The 19108-nt window shown below is 43.4% G+C and overlaps 1 protein-coding gene across 2 annotated transcripts in view; it reads left to right on the top strand.

Annotated features, from left to right (window-relative positions):
• The window catches only part of LOC128297737 (solute carrier family 12 member 4), a 106280-nt gene that overhangs the window by 77013 nt on the left and 10159 nt on the right, over positions 1–19108 (top strand). For both annotated transcript variants that reach the window (XM_053033429.1, XM_053033428.1), the window contains exons 6-19: positions 626–728; positions 9300–9405; positions 10102–10231; positions 10510–10631; positions 10707–10789; positions 10950–11085; positions 12598–12754; positions 12835–13227; positions 13290–13409; positions 13469–13831; positions 14950–15139; positions 15214–15429; positions 17857–17964; positions 18797–18856. In XM_053033429.1, coding sequence (XP_052889389.1) covers positions 626–728; positions 9300–9405; positions 10102–10231; positions 10510–10631; positions 10707–10789; positions 10950–11085; positions 12598–12754; positions 12835–13227; positions 13290–13409; positions 13469–13831; positions 14950–15139; positions 15214–15429; positions 17857–17964; positions 18797–18856 — 2287 coding nt within the window. The remainder of the gene's footprint in view (positions 1–625; positions 729–9299; positions 9406–10101; positions 10232–10509; positions 10632–10706; positions 10790–10949; positions 11086–12597; positions 12755–12834; positions 13228–13289; positions 13410–13468; positions 13832–14949; positions 15140–15213; positions 15430–17856; positions 17965–18796; positions 18857–19108) is intronic.

Here is a 19108-nt window from a genome sequence, read left to right as displayed (position 1 = left end):
CAAGAGCAGTCCGTTTCTATCGGACGGACAATGACAGTTAACCTTCAATTGACTCCCATGTAGAGACATCCGGTTTCACTGGAAACTGTTGATAGTAGTCATGGGAAAATAAATAAAATATAAAATATGCTAGAACGGCGGTCATGGTGGTGTCAAAGCTGTCCCGTTTTTGACAGCCAACAGGAAACAAACCTAGTAGGCTAGTTGTTTGAAATGATTTTTATTTGGAATGAGATAAAGCTTTTGCAACAAATATAAACATATCTCATATATAAACAGTTCTTTTGATCCTCAAAAAACATTGTTTAGGTTACCGTTTCATAATTGGATTTTTGCGAAAATATGACAGAATAAACATAAGTCTAACAATCCAACTAGCAAAGCACATGCCACTGTTGAGCAGTATAGCTCAACCTTGGCTACTTTTACCGCGGTCAAACAACTTACAGTAAAGTCCGAACAAGCGCAATATTTTCACCAGAACTCCAAGACCCCGAAAACAAAACATGTTGGGCATTGGGAGTGTGAACAAAACGTGGAAGTTTGCGTCAAAGTTTACTAATCAATTTCTTTTATTCTCTTTCCATCTGCCCCGCGATGTATTTCTTCGCTTGCATTGGCATAGATCGCTGGGGCCCGAATTTGGTGGCGCTGTTGGGATGTTGTTCTACACAGGAACAACTTTAGCAGCCGCTATGTACATAGTTGGTGCGGTGGAGATCGTTTTGGTAAGTAGCAATGTTCGCTTTATTATGAATTTTTCCTTTCACTTCTTCCTGCCATGTGTTCATAATTCCTGTTTGCCGAACTTTGACCCTTAAACGAAAGCGTTCTGCGGCGCAAAAGTGTGCGTGTATTGTAAGAAAGTTTTCTTCGTCCTGGACGCTTATATTCGTACTTATTAAGGTGCACATCGCTAAATGGTTTGTTTTGCTGTATAAACACACAGCAATGCTTATTGGTTGCCGTGAGCGAGTAATGACAGACTACCATCATAACTGGCGTTTGCAATTAGTGGCCATGTTTTATTACCTTGGCGCAACAACAGGTAAAACGTGTATCGCACTGGAAACCCAGTACACGTAAATTGGAAACCAAAGTGACCCAGGAATAAAACAAAATTGTGCAGCACTTATTTTGTTTGAGTTTGTTGTTTGGGAAACCTTAGCATTTAGATTTAGTAATGTGCACTGTTGAATGAAGTTTATTTTGAAGGATGTCAGCAATAATAAAACAAGGGAACATTAATATACTCATATATTAGGATATAGTATTTACGAAAATATAATGGTTTTTAGTTTGTCCTCACTGGACAGGTTCAATAACGTCCAAACTCGAATTTATTACTTCCATGTATATGTGGAACAGACGTAAATACATTACGATATGTTCATAATCTTACAGTAAATTCGAAAGACACACTATATGAACATCGCTTGGTAGCTACTACCTTTGTATTTTCTCGCTCAACGTCGATGCAAGATAGAACAAATTCAAATCAGTTCTTACGATACACTGGCAAGATTTTCAATCGTTTCAACACAATGTTAGAGAACGCATCCCAAAACATAGTAGAAAACGTAATCTTTCCATCTCGCAACCCATAAAGTCACATCCCGTAAATACATGCTCGCTGTTATGCAGTTGCCGGTGCAGAGCAGAAGAACCATCATGGTACTTCCTCATGCCCTTGCACGCTTACTTGCACTTCGTACCAGCCTGAATAGTGGAGTGCATCCTTTCCATGGTGTGCTTCAGGCGTGACAAATAGTGCTGCCAAGCAGACGAGCAGAGAAACAAATCAATGTCTGGTGATTGAGTTGCTTACCATCGGAATGCAACTGTAAATGGGGGTTTGTCGAAGTTGTCGATGGGGATTGAGCGACGAAACAATTTCAAAGCAGTTATTTCATTTCAAACATTGCTACCAGGAAAACTTTAAGAGACTTGCATTACTTATGCGTTAAATTCAAATAACATAGTTAATACCTTCCTATTGACAATGTAATACAAAAAATATAATAAATCAAAAAGTGCTAACTGTATCTTTAAAACTTGTATGATAAAGTTTTATTCAATATGTTGGAGAGCTACGGAAAGCATGAATCAGAAGCAAAAGTTTCCGATTATAATTGGACATTCACTGATTCGTACCTTCAAAGCAAGTATTCATGCGTACTAAACCAACATTTACCAGAACCTAGCATTATAGACGTCCCCATCCTCGTCCGGCTAGGTCTGCATAAAGCCAGGACTGCACGCGCATAATGTAGCGCGACTCCCACGGGGTCGCAGCATGTCTGCTACCAGGCACCGTGCTGGTGCTCCGAGTCCCCGGGCAAAGTACGCAAGGTTAAGACATTAACCGCAGGAACATCACGGAGTAGCTGTAGCAGCACTAACTACCACCATCCGCTACCAAAGCTCCATGCGAAATCCGGTGCCTGACAGGAATATTTAATTGAATTAGGAACTAAACATCAGAACGTGTTCAACAAGCCGATACCGCCGAAAAACGAACGCTAACCAATTCCAATTTTGCTGATGTAGCTGTGCGTAATGTAGGTTCCCGTGTAGGAAAAAACTTCTGGTTCTTCTGCCCGGCTACCCGGGCATAAAAGTATCGATCCGAGGCTGAGGTGGGTTTTATCTATACGCTCTATACAGACCGAGACCTGGCGTCTCTTGGAGGGCATTCAAGCGTTCGACATTGATTCCAAACGTTCGAACAATAGTTGACAGCTTTTCAGAGCTTTTCGTAACGTGAAACACGTACAGAACTGGGACGTCCCGTAATATCCGCCCTTCCTGCAGTATCACCATGCCGTTCAATTGGTTTGCAAAAATTTGATCCAACAAAAATCGATTGAAATACGGCTGACGAAAAAAAGACACCGTCACACCGTAGATAAGGGTGATTGGAGTGGTCGGGTGCCTGAGTAAGAGTAGGTATGTGTCTCGAATCAATGTCTCAAGTGCCGCATCATCAAGTGGAATCTCCTCGGAGCGGCTCGATGGAGAATTCGCAGTGCGTGGGATGTTGTTTTCCATTCTTCATTCTTCACGCGGCCAGGGACACAGAATGCGTCGTGAGAAAAGTTGCAAAATCTTCAATCAATCGATACGTGCTATTGCTTCATGCTGCTCCGACTTTCGGGTTTAGTTAAGGTGTCTTCCATTTATGGATGGAAATGGACCGTGTGGAATAAATTTTTATACGGGTTGGAGCTACGAAATTGGAACCTTCTTGAGACCTCACCTCAAGTGTTGAATTCTGCCCGAATGTACTTACTAATGCTCCAAACGTTTCTTCAAAGCGTACAATACTAACAAACTTAATTTGTGGTGGCATTTTAGTGGAACAGCGTGCAATTGAAACGCGTTCAACTAATTACACCCACCAGCAACTGATCCTTGGTTGTACTCGTTTTTGTCGCCGCTTCACTTTCCTCCTCCGACATTACTTACTGAGCCCGTGGATTCCACACGGTGCGGTTACGCAAGACAATCATTTTTAATTAACCTTACGTCGTTCATTACAAACGGTAAATCTAACCCCCTAAAGCCTGGTCGTTGGATCCTGGTGCGGTTAGAGTGGTATGCCTAATTAAAAGTTATCTCACCAACAATTCTTCCCATGCAGCCCGGGTCCGGTGACATGTCGGCACTTGACCGTGGAAGGCACTCGAGATAAATTAAAACGCTACTAAACATCGGAATAAGCGAATGAAGAGAGAAAAACAACGGCCTAGACGATCCTTTTTTCAAGCTGTATCCTTGAAATCATTTCAGTTCCCTTGAAATGCGCTAAACTGGAAGAGGCATTATTACAGGTGACATTTATCATACACACAAACTCAAACATTAACCCAAGCTCGGCATATTCCACGATGCGGGCACTCTCACGTCAGCAGATGTAAAAAAAAAAACACCCCGAAATGTCAAACCTTACGACGCATCAAAAAAGGACACATCTACCGGATGGCTAGCTTTGAGGGTTTGTTTTGAGTGTTGTCGTAATTGAATTTCATCACTCGCCATTGTTCATTTTTCTTCGTCACTATACTTCTGCCGTGCTGATCGCCTTGTTTGCCTTAACACGGATGGGGAAAGTTCTAATGATATTCACTCAATTATCCTTTGTTTGATGGTTTTTAGCTGATGCTTTTTTTAAATTCCGTCATTGTCCGACTGGTCTAATTTTAGATTGTTTTCATGCCATCTGGTGATTGACTGCAGTGGAGTTTAAGATTTCTAAGCACACATGGTTGAAAAGCTGCCAATATTGATACATTATCTTTATGAAAGTTGTCGAATTTGTTAGGATGTTTTGATACGAACGGGTGGTTTAGTTACTACCTTAATTATTTAATTAAAAAAAAAACATATCCTTCACTATCCTTTTTGCTGAAATTTTGTTAAAATGGCGATGAAATGAATATCTTGCTAGTCGATATATTCCACCATATTGCTTATGGCTGAAAGAGAACAAAAACATAATCAAATTGTTTCTCTACTGTACCGAAAAACACAACACCCACCATCCACACCGAACGTAATGGGTTGAAGTAATCGAATAATCGAAAGCTTCCCTGGCTGATATAATGTCATTAATGTACGCAATAATAGCCAATCTCGTCCTGGTGTTATAGCCCAGTCCGGTTCGTAGATAGTCGGAGCCACTCCACTCCGGATATTCCAAGCAACGGGACCGGAAATGTGCTGCTTGAGTTTTCCCTTCCTTTGTACGCGTTTGCTTTCCGACAAGGGAAATACTCACCGAACAATTGATTCGCTTCGCACATTCGAACTGGGAAACGACGCTTGAGAATAGTTCCATTACTCGTAATCGCTAGGAAGGAAAAGTTCTTCAATTTCGCTAAACAAAAACTATTTCGCTTCGCTACCACAAACGTTTCGATTCGCATACTTTTACTTCACCTCGCTTAAATCGAATGGCAAAAAAGAGCTTACGTTATAACACAATTCACAGGCGATTCGTTCATGTTTCGAGCCGAACATTTCCATACCCGTATCGGAATCGAATCGAATATTCATATATTCGCAATTGTCACACCGATCGCTTGTTTCACAACGGCACACTGTCACAATTCATGCAATTGGCAAGTCCATCAGTGGCAGACGGTAGAATATTTGGTGCTAAATTGAACGTTTCACAAAGGTGTCCTTGTGTCCTTGTGTCCTGCGACCGCGTGTCGATTATTTCTTGCACACAGTTTTACATGTTGCTGGGCTGTGTTGTTCTGTCGCTTAACATCAAAAACAAGTATCGTTTTGTCGTCAGCACAGCCCCGGCAAACTTACACAAACGCTTTGATCATTCTTGAATTCCAATGATCCTGTGATGTGTTCTTTTTTCCTGAGAGGCGTATTCAGATACGGACACGGCGAGTGTGAAATGCAAAAAAGGAATAAATGGCCACTATAAGAACGCAACGTCCTTTGAGCGTAGTTTGGAGGTCGTTTATTGGCTGTGGTTTTGTACTTTATTGTGGCCTATTCTCGTACCCCTGAAAGGGTGGTCAGAGTAGCCTGTACGATGCTCTCCCGGATGACATTGAGCGCCCTTCGAGTGTGAGCGTTTTTCTATGTCCTAACCGACTGCTCGGTACTCTAGGTCAACCATATCCGGAGGAATTTCCCGGGACTGGCACTTGTGTAAAAGACGTGAGCTGTTCCCAGAAGCGCCTCATCCGTAACGAGCTGAAGCAGAAAAAGCTCCGGGTCAGTGTCCCAGGACGACATTCTACATCTTGTTGCTGTTTGCCTCTCTTTCTAAAAACGGGTTCTGGTCGTAATCCACGGCGGCGGGAGAATGGTATCAGGTGGAATTAAATTACATTTCAAATTGCCCAAGCAAAAACGAAACCCATGAGGTACAGTGTCGAACCCCAAACAGAAACTTCCCGCAGAAAATACTGCGTTGGAGAATTGTTCCAAATTAATCCAAATCTCGTGTGTACTCGAGCTTGCTGGCGGCGTACGGACTAAAATCAACAACAGATCCATTCCGGGGGTTTCTAAAGGTTTGGATAGTGAAAAAAGTGGGCCGAACAGGCGCAGTCATCTAATTTATATTTCTTGTTCTCAATGAAAAAAGAATCGAACTAGAATGGCAAACAAATCAACGTACTTGCTATATATTCTGCTTGATGTATAAGAATATCAAATTCGGTATACGTTTAGGCAAGCGAATTTATATAGAAATGGACTCAAGCCTTCAAAGTATTAATATTGTGAATTTGATAACAGTTATTTGTTTAAGTTAGGACTTTATTTAATTATTTAAACACTTCACGCTGGTATCGTAAAGAGAGTTTAACAAGGCAGTAGTAACCAAACAGAAGGTTTAGCATCCAGGCATAACAATGGAAGTTGTGTCTGTATTACGAATAATAGGACGATTAAAACGACGATTGTAGCACTTTAAACTATTTTACCGTGTAATTTTAAGCATCTTAAGCTATTTTTCTTCCGGTCTAACATATTCTGAACTTTCTTCTTCAAGCATTCGTAAATCCCTTGCAGCAAAATTGTGCAGCAAACGACAATAACACAAAAAACCAACCGAAGCCACAAACAATTCCGAGCTCGTTGACGAAGAATGTGTTTTTGCTTACAATATTACTTCTTTAGCTTGACTTTGCTTAAGCAAGCAGAATTTCCTTTTTTTTGCTGCTCCTCCATATATCCTTTATTATTCCTTGCCCTGCTTCTCAGGCGAGTATTTCTCGGAGCACGCTCGACAATTTCCCTGTCAACTTAGCAAATCATCGCTTCCCGCTCAGCACCACAATAAATTATAGCAAAGCAGAACTGTTATCCGAGCGTGCGTTTCCGAACGGTTTCCTGGAAAGGACAGCAGAAACGGAAGGAAAAAATAACCGGTCCACTCTTTTGTCGAGTGTAGCAGACGATGATTTTCATCCTTTCGTGTGTATTTAATGTGCATTCGGTGCTTTGTTCCGCAAGTGAGCAAGAAGCTCAGCTTGCCCACAAAGTTAATCCGATTACCGACGGAAATCTTAACTGTTTCACACAAGTGAGCGATCTTTCTTGGGACACCGAAACCCCCCCAAAAAGCGAAAAGAAAAGTTACATTTTTATGTTGTAGTAACACTGCTGTTTCTTCCATTTTTTACTCGTTGTGTAGGATCAAAAAAGGCATCGTTGCCATTCTCAAACGAGCGTTAGATTAATAAATCAATTTCTGTTACTTACTCTTGCTTACAGGTCCTTACTGCTCGTAACGTGCAATCACGATATTAAAACCTCTCCAGCAGAGAAACAATATTGTAAAGAACTACAGTATTTCGTGTTAAAATCCACGTAACAATATGGATAAGATCATTTTTCGCTAATGAACCTTGGCCCCGGAAGACCACAATACGAGGAATTCTGGGCCCGAATTTTCCATTGCAAATGATTTTCCCCTATCTTACCATTCCAATCATTCCAATTTGATCGTGTTCCGGGAAACGGGCTTTTTATAAAGCGAAAATTGTACATTAGAGAAAAAAATCACCCCCGGGCCAACGGCCCCTAAACAAGATGCAAACTACACCCACAACAGTGCCAATGAGATGGACAAGCAAACACACAAACCCATACAGCCATACAAGTACACATTAAGCGCCAGTGAGGAGAAAATTTAGACGACATCATTAAACGCCATGCTCCTTAGCTTTTCTTACGCGTCTCACGTTGAGAAAGATCCCAAACCTCTAAGATTCACTCTGGTGGGAATAAGGAACGACGTATTTCGCTACTTCTTTGGAGTGTAAAATTACATTTCATATTTTGAAATGATGGTTTTTCAGTTTTTTTCTGCTTTGGTTTTTAAATATTTTTCACCACGTCTCCGTCCTCGAAATGATGCTAATAAGCATTAGTCCCCCGATGACCCGACGCGACGCGACTGTTCGCGGTTAGAGCGGTAAGGAGACTGTTATTAAAATTTAACTTCTTGTGTCTGCCGCTTAAACAATTGCGTGCGACTTTGGCGTAGTTAGGGCACGAGTAAACCAGTGTGGACATAACGACCAGAAGACCTTCCCGGCAGTTTAATAGAGTGTGAGGCAGTTAGAGCTTTACGGTAAAGTTCCCTTTTGTACCGACCTGAGGAATTCGCTTTTTTGTATCCTTCTTTTTCTCTACGCGGAAAATAGGGGTTATATCCCATGGGTGCTGCTGAAACAGTCCAGTAAATTTGAAGGAAAAAAGGATTCCACATCAACCGAGTGTGTTTTCTTGATGTACCGATAAATTGTTGCGGCTTCTCCGTGCGCAGCGCACCATTTTGTTCAAGATTTGGCATCAAAAGTTTGCTCCAACATTGGACAAGAATTTTGATGAGCTCATAAAGCTCGAACGACTTCACTTGGTATTCGTCGCAGTTACGCACTCTTCGGTTCCGGGCGCACATCCCATCTTCCATCACGGTGAGTGCCTTTTAGAGCGAGCTTCCACATCACGAAATTGGATGGCCTTTGCCCTTTTGCCTGCTTCCTTCGCACGCACAATATCCACCGGGCAACTTCCAGCTGTGATTGGAGGAGATCGTTTGACACTTGAACGACCTATCTGGGAGGGGAATGGTTTGAAGATGATTGCAAACAACATCCGGTTGAGCATCGCAGCAAGAGTAGTTGGGTTCGTTGCAGCACCTTACTTTACGCAAACACACTGTCACCAGCATTGACAAAGGTTAACCGCATCTGACAAACACCGGTTTCCTGAGCGGCCATGTCCAATTCGTTATTTCAAACAGCGGGGTGGCGTGATGATTGCTGCTTTGGTACCTTGTTTTCTGAAAGACGGTCATTTATTGAATTGAAATGAATAGGATAAATTGAAAAAACAACATAATTGATCATTTTTATATCGACACCTGAGAATATAGGAACCGTCAGAGGGCAAATGAATGCTGCAACGAAAAGCACGATGAGAATCAACTAGTTTAAAAAGCCAACTAGTTTCATTTAATTACCTCTACGATAAAGTAATTTCAATAATTGCCAACACAATAAATTAAATCACGATAAATTAGCTCATGGATCTTCGCCATTCCTAGAGCTATCACCACCAATCTATCGACTTTGCACCATCATCATCATCACGCTTTCCTGCAGCGGCAGTGATTGAATCGCATTTCGCCCGTTTCGTACAGTCTGCGGGCTATAATTAAGATTGATTCATTTTCATCCGCACTGAATGTGCAGCACCCCGGGCCAGTGCTTCTAACGTGCAACTTACCACCGATTCTTTCCTCTCCACAGACCTACATGGCACCCTGGCTATCAATATTCGGCGACTTCACCAAGGACGCTTCGGCTATGTACAACAACTTCCGCGTCTACGGTACCGGTTTGCTGTGCGTGATGGGTAAGTGCTGATGCATCGTCCAGCGTCCACTGGTAACATACACACAGCGTCTGCCAAATCATAAATCGATCCCGGCGATGTGAAGCATTGTCTTTTTTGTCCGCGCGTATGTGAATCCGATACATGTGGCTTTTTGAAAATGCGACAGCACCATAGCACCATTAATACGTCAAAGCAATGGTAACCAATATCCCGTACACCGGCGTTCCGGGAGTGCTTTCAACATTCCATTTAGAGCATCGCACTCGTACGCACGGTTCTTGAAAGCCTCGTGCACATTTGTTGAATTCCATTGGAAACCCTCCAAGCCGTTAATCATTCGTCCCTTCGATATACCGCCACTAGCAGCCATTCGTTCCCCGTCCCCGGTGACCTACGCTTCAAAACTCTCGTTCTTGAAACTGGTAGCTGACCAGCTCAGCCATAAAATAACTTCACCGCAAAACCCACTGCCCAGATAAATCACGTCCAATTCGTCCAATTTATTCTACAGCACACTCAAGCCACCGCCAATGTCGCGAACGGGTGCCCTGATGGCATCTCCACATGTGAACACTTTCGCTCGCGGTTACGTTATACACAGGCTTCACTGCGCTCAATCGCCTTCTGATTGGCTTTGTGTTTATGGGTGTGGGTGTGGCGCATAATGCACCTGATGTAATTTCCACTGAAACCATCGGGGTTTTCCACTTCCAGGTCTGATCGTGTACGTTGGAGTGAAGTTCGTGAACAAATTTGCCACCGTCGCCCTGGCCTGTGTCATCTTCTCGATCATTGCGGTCTACGCCGGCATTTTCGATAACATCGAAGGAAACGATAAGCTATTGTGAGTACCTGTGTGGAATTTCAGACCCGAAGTGACGAGACTAGAGTTGTCCAGACGGACACATCCGGACTTTGCTGTATAATAACTTAGCATTTTGCGCATGAAATTGTATTATGCGTGAAGTGCGATAACATTGTTCCCGAAAAAAACCACTCACACTTTTGCGTGTTTCTTTTACGTTGGATACATGTATGACATTGAGCAAGTGAAACAAAATATAAAAAATCCGTCGTTCTCTTGACATTCTTTACCTTACCGCCTTTCCCATTCCTGTACAGTTTGTGCGTGCTGGGAAAACGATTGCTAAAGGATGTGGCCGTTGCCAACTGCTCCAAGGATGAGGGTGGTGTGCTGTGGAACTACTTCTGCGCCTCCGGGGAGTGTGATCCGTACTTCAAAGGTTCGTACATACATGGTTTACATTGCCCACCACCCATTCAGCTGCTCCTTCACGCAATGATTCTTTTCGTTTTAGAGCAAAACGTAACGCTGGTTCGCGGTATCAAGGGATTGAAGAGTGGTGTCTTCTTCGACAACCTGCTACCATCGTTCCTGCAGGTGAGTAACTACACTCCGGGCCGGCTTTTGCCTTTTATCAGTCGAATGCAATACGCTGCGAAGCGATGGATCAACGGAGATGCCCTTTTGCTGGCTCATAGAGACCGAAAGATCAAACAGGGTGATGATAGATTTTTTTGTTTCTCTCACGCTATTGCAGGAGGGACAGTACATTTCCTACGGAATGGATCCGGAGCACATCGAACCATTGGACCGTCCGAGCTACAACCAGGTGTACGCTGACCTTACAACTGCCTTTACGATTTTGATCGGTATCTTCTTCCCATCGGTAACAGGTAGGTTGCAGTGTCTAATCGGTTAGAGTTCATTTCATTGCTTTGGTGCACTATTATTGCGATTTAATCCCATTCAAGAGATGCATCACTCACTTTTATCATGGCCGCAGGCTCGCAAGCTGTGGTCTAACTTAATGACACAGAAGCCAATCTCATCCGTTGTTAGAGTTTCTGGAAACCGTAAAATAAAATTGACCCCGCGCTGTTTCACACGGTCCAAACGGTCCAGATTTTAGCCACGCTTCGTCATCGTCATGTTCATCGTGATAAGCTAATCCTGCTCCAAAAGTAGCACAGTACTAACCTTTGTGGCACGAATCCCAGGACAGCTCTGTACGAACCAGCAACGTTAGTAAGTGTTGTTTTTTGGTCGATTTGTCTCTACCCGTTGGGAGAGCTCACTTACTTCCACTGGCTGTTCAAAACGGGCAAGGGTAAAGCAAGCTGGCACAAAAAGCCATATTACCGGCATAACCATAACCAATTCTGATAAGCCACTTGAAACAAGCAACATTTTAGGTGGGAAGAGTACGGTCACAAAAACTCATAGAAAAACATCATCCAACAGTAGTCGGCAGATCAGATGAGTTGCGACAGACAGAGCGGTGAACAACACGGGAAGGATAATTGCAAAAGTCGTTACCGTGTGGCCCCCGGTTGGATGGGACACACGCGAAGGTCGACTAAACGCGAACCAACCAAAGCTCTGTGATGTCTTAGGGAAAGTTTTTCCATTTTGCCGCGGTATGCGCGCTTCTCGGAAGGTTCGAGCCCTGTCACCGTAAGGTGACGCGGGTTCAACAAAGGGGAGAAAAAAACCCTGGTACATTCTACTGCAACAACAGTGTGTCCGATTGGACGTGTCGGAAATTTCAGAGGTGAAAGCCTCTAGTCTCTGCCAGCCATGTTTTTGCGTTAGTTAATTGGTTTTGTTGTTTAAACGAGAGCCGAAAGAGGTAGCATCTTTTATTTTTCGTTGAAGTATCTGGTACAAGAGCTTTGCCCAACCATTTTTTTAAGGACGAGAGGTCCACGGGCCTCATCAAGAGAAATTGTAAGAGCGTATATGGATTAAAATAGTTTTGAAGTTCAGAAACGGAGGCCGAGGTGAGTTTAGCATTCCATTTGGTTCCGAATAAATGACTACAATTGTCGATTGAACTTCTTCGCTCAATTGGATGAAATAAATTTTTCATCGATTTTTTTTGGTTTTAGGAATATCATCAAAATAAATCTTTTTAATTTTAGAATGGTTAATTAGAAACGAATTAGTTTTTGAAAACAATTCCTCGACGTATGTTGAGTATATTAATTATATTTTATATTATTATTATATTGATTATAAAGGCTATCGAGAATGGTATATTTATGCATAATTTTAAGAATGTTCTGGTTGTAATATAGTTTGTTATCCACAAACTACATCCTTCAGTTACTTCTCTTTAGTGTTTCAGAACAGATTCAACTAAATTCACTCACGTGTATCTCCCGCTTTGCTTACTACTTCCATAGGTATTATGGCTGGCTCGAACCGTTCCGGCGACTTGGCGGACGCACAAAAAAGTATTCCCATCGGTACGATCGGCGCCATCCTAACGACATCGACCGTGTATCTGTCGTGCGTGTTGCTGTTTGCCGGAACCGTGGACAATCTACTGCTGCGTGACAAGTATGTGACGAGTGAGATACGGCGTGTCCAGAGTGTCGGAATGTCACAGTAGTTGCATTTGTTTGTCTTCATCTGAACAGGTTCGGACAGTCCATTGGTGGTAAGCTGGTGGTGGCGAACATGGCCTGGCCGAATCAGTGGGTTATTCTGATCGGATCCTTCCTGTCAACGCTCGGAGCTGGTTTGCAGAGTTTGACCGGTGCACCGCGTTTGCTGCAGGCTATCGCGAAGGATGGAATCATCCCGTTCCTGGAACCCTTTGCCGTCTCGTCCAAGCGAGGTGAACCGACGCGCGCTCTCATTCTCACGCTGCTGATCTGCCAGTGCGGTATTCTGCTCGGTAATGTCGATCTGCTCGCACCGCTACTATCCATGTTCTTCCTGATGTGTTACGGCTTTGTCAACTTGGCCTGCGCCCTGCAGACTCTGCTCCGTACACCGAACTGGCGCCCACGCTTCAAGTACTACCACTGGTGCGTAATGTGACGCTGTGACCAAACCCATTCCATGCTAATCGTCCCGTTCCATCTCCCAGGTGTCTATCGCTGATTGGCTTGACGCTTTGTATTTCGATCATGTTCATGACATCGTGGTACTTTGCACTGATTGCGATGGGAATGGCCGTCCTGATTTACAAGTACATCGAGTACCGCGGGTAAGTATCCCACCGTACAATTAACTCTTCGCCATGTTAACCTCCTGACGTTTCCACAGAGCCGAAAAGGAATGGGGTGATGGTATTCGCGGTATTGCCCTGTCTGCCGCCCGATACTCGCTGCTCCGCCTCGAGGAAGGACCACCGCACACGAAGAACTGGCGTCCGCAGATACTGATGCTGGCCAAGATGAACGATGATTTCACACCGAAGTACCGCAAACTGTTCTCGTTCGTGTCGCAACTGAAGGCAGGCAAGGGTTTGGCCGTAGTGGTATCGCTCATTCCGGGTGACTTTACTAAACGTGCCGGTGAAGCGGCCGCTGCCAAGCAAGCGCTACGCAAAGTTATGGACGATGAGAAGGTGAAGGGTTTCTGCGATGTGCTGGTTGCATCCAACATTGCCGATGGACTATCACACGCGTAAGTACAGCTAAGCGGAGATTTAAAAATTGTTCACAATGTCTATCCATGGTAGCATTCCCAACGAGCTCAGCTATCTTAGAGAGCAAAATGAAATCTATAATTCATCACCATCCACCTGTTATCGGTCCTGGACAGGAGTGTCTTGAAAAAGCATTTCACCAGACACAAAACCTAATATTGTTCCGAGGAAAGTTCTTCAGTGCTACCATCCGCCGGTCATACTGATCCTAGCGAACACCGTAATTTCTATCATATTTTATCAATTTCTCATATTTTCCCATCACTAAGCCCCGGCATTATCTTCCGCTTGTCGGCTTTGGCCGGCAGTATACACCGAGCTCCACCGGGAACACTGCAATCAATTTCACCGTTCAAGGTTGAACCCTTCTATTTCCCGGGGAGTTCTCGGACTCGTGATAACCGGCACAAGAAATACGACCCAGATGGGACCGATAAATAAGGCCAACTTTTTGCCCCTGGTATTCCACAATTTCTCGAGTTGGATGCCCTTTCGGGCATCGTTCAGGTGGGGCATAACCTTTGTGCGGTTGAATAATCGTTCTTGAACCTCTGGAAGTCGTTGCCATTATCAACGGGGTGTGCTGTCTGATTGCATCGGGATGTTTGGAGGGAAATTAATACATTTTAAATCAATGTTACAGAATGCTGGGGTGAAGGTGTAATGCCTACGGACGAGTTAATTAACACTCGAATGATGATGGCACTGATATGATTTCTGTGAATTGTGGCTTCTTTGTTAGTTGGAGTTCCGAATGTCCGAAATTGCTAAACTCGAATATTCTCGGCGTAAAATAGTGCTACTAACGTGCTGACTGTTGCTGATTCTAGTATAGTACAGAATATTTTCCATAATTTATTTACGAACTGCTGGATGCCTCGTTCGCATGAAATTTAATAATAAAATGAATATGCTACAATGAAAACTACACGATAACTAACCTCCCATGAGCGTTCAGCTGATTACGATTTCCGCCAGGATGTTAGTTATTTTCCAAATCAACAAACCTCGGACCCTTTCGCACTGCACCCAATGAGTTATGATTTATTTATAAGACAGATCATTGCAACCATGCTTATATCGTTCCACATTACAGGGTGCAAACCATCGGGCTCGGTGGCATGAAGCCGAACACGGTCATCATCGGTTGGCCGTACGGTTGGCGTCAAAGTGAGCACGATCGCACCTGGCACGTGTTTCTACAAACGGTGCGCCACGTTAGTGCCGCACGAATGGCGCTGCTCGTCCCGAAGGGCATCAACTTCTTCCCGGCCATTGGTGATAAGGTATGTGAGGCTTCCCGCGTTAAAGCTTGCCTCCTCGCCCTAATGTCTTATTTTCGCTTGAACTGTTTGAATAGATTGCTGGAAACATTGATATCTGGTGGATTGTGCACGACGGTGGTCTGCTGATGCTGTTACCGTTCCTGCTGAAACAACATCGCTCGTGGAAGAACTGCAAGATGCGTATCTTCACCGTCGCTCAGATGGAAGACAACTCCATTCAGATAAAGAAGGATCTGAAGATGTTCCTGTACCATCTACGTATCGAGGCGGAGGTAGAAGTCGTGGAAATGGTAAGTAATAGTTGTACGGTGGCGGTGGTAGCCACCCAAATGAACTGTAAGAGAAGCACTTATTTTGTTTTTGAAGTTCATATGCTATAATTTTAACCTACGCAAATAAGTCCTACTTGATGTATTACACCCATAGCGAGTATATATTGAGAGAGGGATTTTTTTCCCTAGCGGAATCTCTCCAATATATCCGAGGTAACAGTCTGGTAATTAACAGCTTGATGTTCGAAATCCATCACATCTGCTGTATATCATAAACACACACACACACCGCCTTTCAACACCGGACACAATGCAAGTCTATTTCGATTTCCAATGTGGTTGCCATTCCATTCAGGCGTAAACCGGAATCGTACCATATTCTTCACACATCATTCAAGATGGATCCGTCGACCAAAAGTGATGGTTTTTCGATGCAATCAAACCCTGCCGACCGCTAGCGCAGATCTCTACCCTGTTCCGGCGCCCGAACGGCTTCATTATAAAATGGCGCGCTTTAAACGTTTTATGTCTCTATATTTTATGGCGCTTCCCGATGCCGATTCCTGCAAACGTCACCTTCTGAACCCTTTATCCTGACACCTTCGCCACCCATGTTTTACCCTTCTCCCAAGCGTAGGATGTACAACTTGCCAGACTTTGCATCCAGTCGAGCGATCGTTGTTTGTGTTGTTGCTAGAAAAATTTCCTCCCAAACAGCGTGTTTGTGTTCTTATCTTTCGATGTGCCTCCCTCATACACATACGTCCTGTCCGAGGTTTGTTCGTTGTGTATATGGTTCCTCATTGTGTACGATCCCATCCGACACACACAATGGATTCAGACGTTCCCGGTTTCGTTTTCCTTTCATTTTGTAAATACACATCGCACAAACACGCCCGTTGAAACTCTGCAACTCCGTACAGTTTTCTTTTCCTTCCTGCCATGCTGCCGTAGCGATGCTGTGCAGCAATGGGCAGCATTTCGCATAGGATAACCAGCTTTTATCTCACCAGGTTCTCTTCGTTTCTGCTTGTTTTATGTTGCTTCTTAAATCGATTCAATTCCTTGTGGAAGCCAAGGACCAATCTCCGTCTACCCCTTGCGCAGGGTTGACTGCGAGCGTTGTTTAAACATAATTTATTTGTTTCACTCTTTTGTATTTACTCGCGTACGTGATCCTCTTGTGTATCTGCCCATCTTTCCACCGTCTTGTCCACCCACTATCCAAAAACAAAAAACCATTTCCATAACCTATTTCTGGGATTTTATGGGCTCTTTCACATCGTTACTTGCCGGGGCACGGTCTGATTCCGCTGTCCGGAGTTGAATGAGCGATTAAAACGCGCCCGGGCGTATTCATTTGGTCAGGGTTCTTGGTAAGCCGATCCTTTCGTGGCGAGTTTCCGAATGGAAGCTATTTTTATTCCCTAACGCACTTGGGATGTGTTTTGCATCGATAAACCGAGTACATTTTTACAAAGCATGCTTTCATAAATTATACCTTACCTGTCGTAAATCATCGTTCCGAATGCTAGAATTTTCTCCCAGGCTGTTTTCGACCTTCGTTTGGGTTTCAGTTTGTATCATGTTTACGTGAAATTGTGCAGTCAAGTTGAGATCCTTTTGATGTGTTTTGTAAGTCGCCTATATGCGTAAAGATTAATTAGTAAATGGTTACAGTCCTTCCATGCTATTTCCTTTAATTTCAATAGTTTATAGCTTTTCGTTGGTCCATACTCGAATTACTAAATAAAATTCATAGGATTTCGATAACAGAAATGCATTAGATTTTTCAATTTGCACGCAGGTATTAAACAGATGTCTTTAATCAGTTCTTTCAATTGTTAGTTCTACGAACTGCCAGTGGATGGAGACGCCTGGTGCTTCATAATTAAATGGGGTGGAATTATTTTAATGTGCCAAAACCGTTTTAGTGACGGTTTTACACAGCAAACAATACATAATTTGAATTATTTCATTCAATTTACCGTGTACTGCTGCAATGAATAATCAATGTTTCGCCTTTCAATACAATCCATTGGATTAATGATGTGCTAAAATTTTCTCACGTTTTGGCCATATTTGCGCGGATGCGTTGAACGGTCTTTAACAAAACCATAACCCAACCGTACCTTTTCCAACAGATTTCACACCCGATGGATGATTCCTACACATTCCACCCATATCCACGCCAACCGTTCAAAACGATACAAAATATGTTTCCATCTCAATTCATGCATCGATATCCATTTCAGGCACTATTTCCGCTCATCAAACCTACTCGCAATGCTGTGAAAATTGCAAATTATATACATTTTCATCCACACTCCAGCGCAAATTCCCGGCTCGGCGCCAGCATCAGCTGGTAGTGCCAGCATCAGATTGAGCTGATTTGACTCGATTTTGATCGCTGCTTTCGTTGCTCTTTTTCTTTCCCCGATACAGATGGATAGTGATATCTCGGCATACACGTACGAGCGGACGCTTATGATGGAGCAGCGCAACCAGATGCTGAGAAAACTCCGATTGAACAAGCGTGAAAAGGAGAACGTGGTAAGTATCGCGACCTGGGCTTGGGTGTACTTTCTCTCTTTTTGGTGGTGATGGCAACATTGCGATGGTGGTGGAAATCGATGTGAGAAAAATCGGGAACCAACTGCTTAATACTTTACCGCCGGAATAAAACGTCGTACGTGACCCATTCACCGTGTTGAGTGGATGGCTGAGAAAGTACCGAAAAAGTATGCAGTTTGTGCAAAGAAATAAACAGAAATGGTCATAGAGCTACAAAATTGAAAAAGATGTTAATGTTGCTGAAGGGACGAGCGTGTTTCTCTAGCCCCAAACCGGACGGTTCCATCCGATGGAGACGCCTGGTGGTTCATAATTAAAACGGCTGAAATTATGACATTGTGCGAAAACCAGCTGTCCGCATTAGTGTATTGGTGTTTGAAAAAAAACCCGGACAGAAAAATAGCAGCTAGCCGATACGATACGCTTCACGCTTGCAACTGCTTCACCGATGGCCAACAGGAAACTAAACCAAATTCTGTTTTTCTTCTCTCTTTCTTACCAACTCCATTATTCTACCATTATAACCGCAATGGATCGATAAATTCGCAACGCAACCTCTCACCCAAAAACCACCAATTGATTGAATTAAAACATTCACCTTCCGGGGGATTCCCAAAAAAAAACAAAACCAACCAACCCCCTTACCGTTTACTACTGTGGTCCTTTATCGAACCCGTTCTTCTTTAAAACGCAACAAACAAACTCAAACAAAACCCTTTTAAACTGAGCAAATGAACACCATTTTACACACATACCCACACGTTGCAATTGGTGCAAACTTAATAAAATAAACAAATCATGCAAAAAAAAGGTGGATAACATGGTGGAGTTCTCTCAGGCCACTGCTAACGGAGAGGATCGAACACCGCTGGTAATGACGATGAGCGTGATGCAGATGATGATAGCGATTGTGTTTCTTTTTTACTTCCTTTTGTTTATTGCCATTGATGTTACCAGTTTGCAGCAGTTTGCTATTGTTGTTTTCGAGCTATATTGTCGCTGATTAGTCCTGTTTAGCCGTTTTTAAACCGTACTTAAACAATTGGTTTCCTTTTTGTTTATGTTTAACCTGTACCACTTGCCTGCAGCGTTAGTACCATGTTTATTCACATTTTCCTCGCTG

This window comes from Anopheles moucheti, chromosome 2, assembly GCF_943734755.1.
Source record: "Anopheles moucheti chromosome 2, idAnoMoucSN_F20_07, whole genome shotgun sequence".
Taxonomy (NCBI): domain Eukaryota; kingdom Metazoa; phylum Arthropoda; class Insecta; order Diptera; family Culicidae; genus Anopheles; species Anopheles moucheti.
Note: the sequence above shows the minus strand (reverse complement) of the source record. Positions and strands in the feature narration are given on the sequence as shown.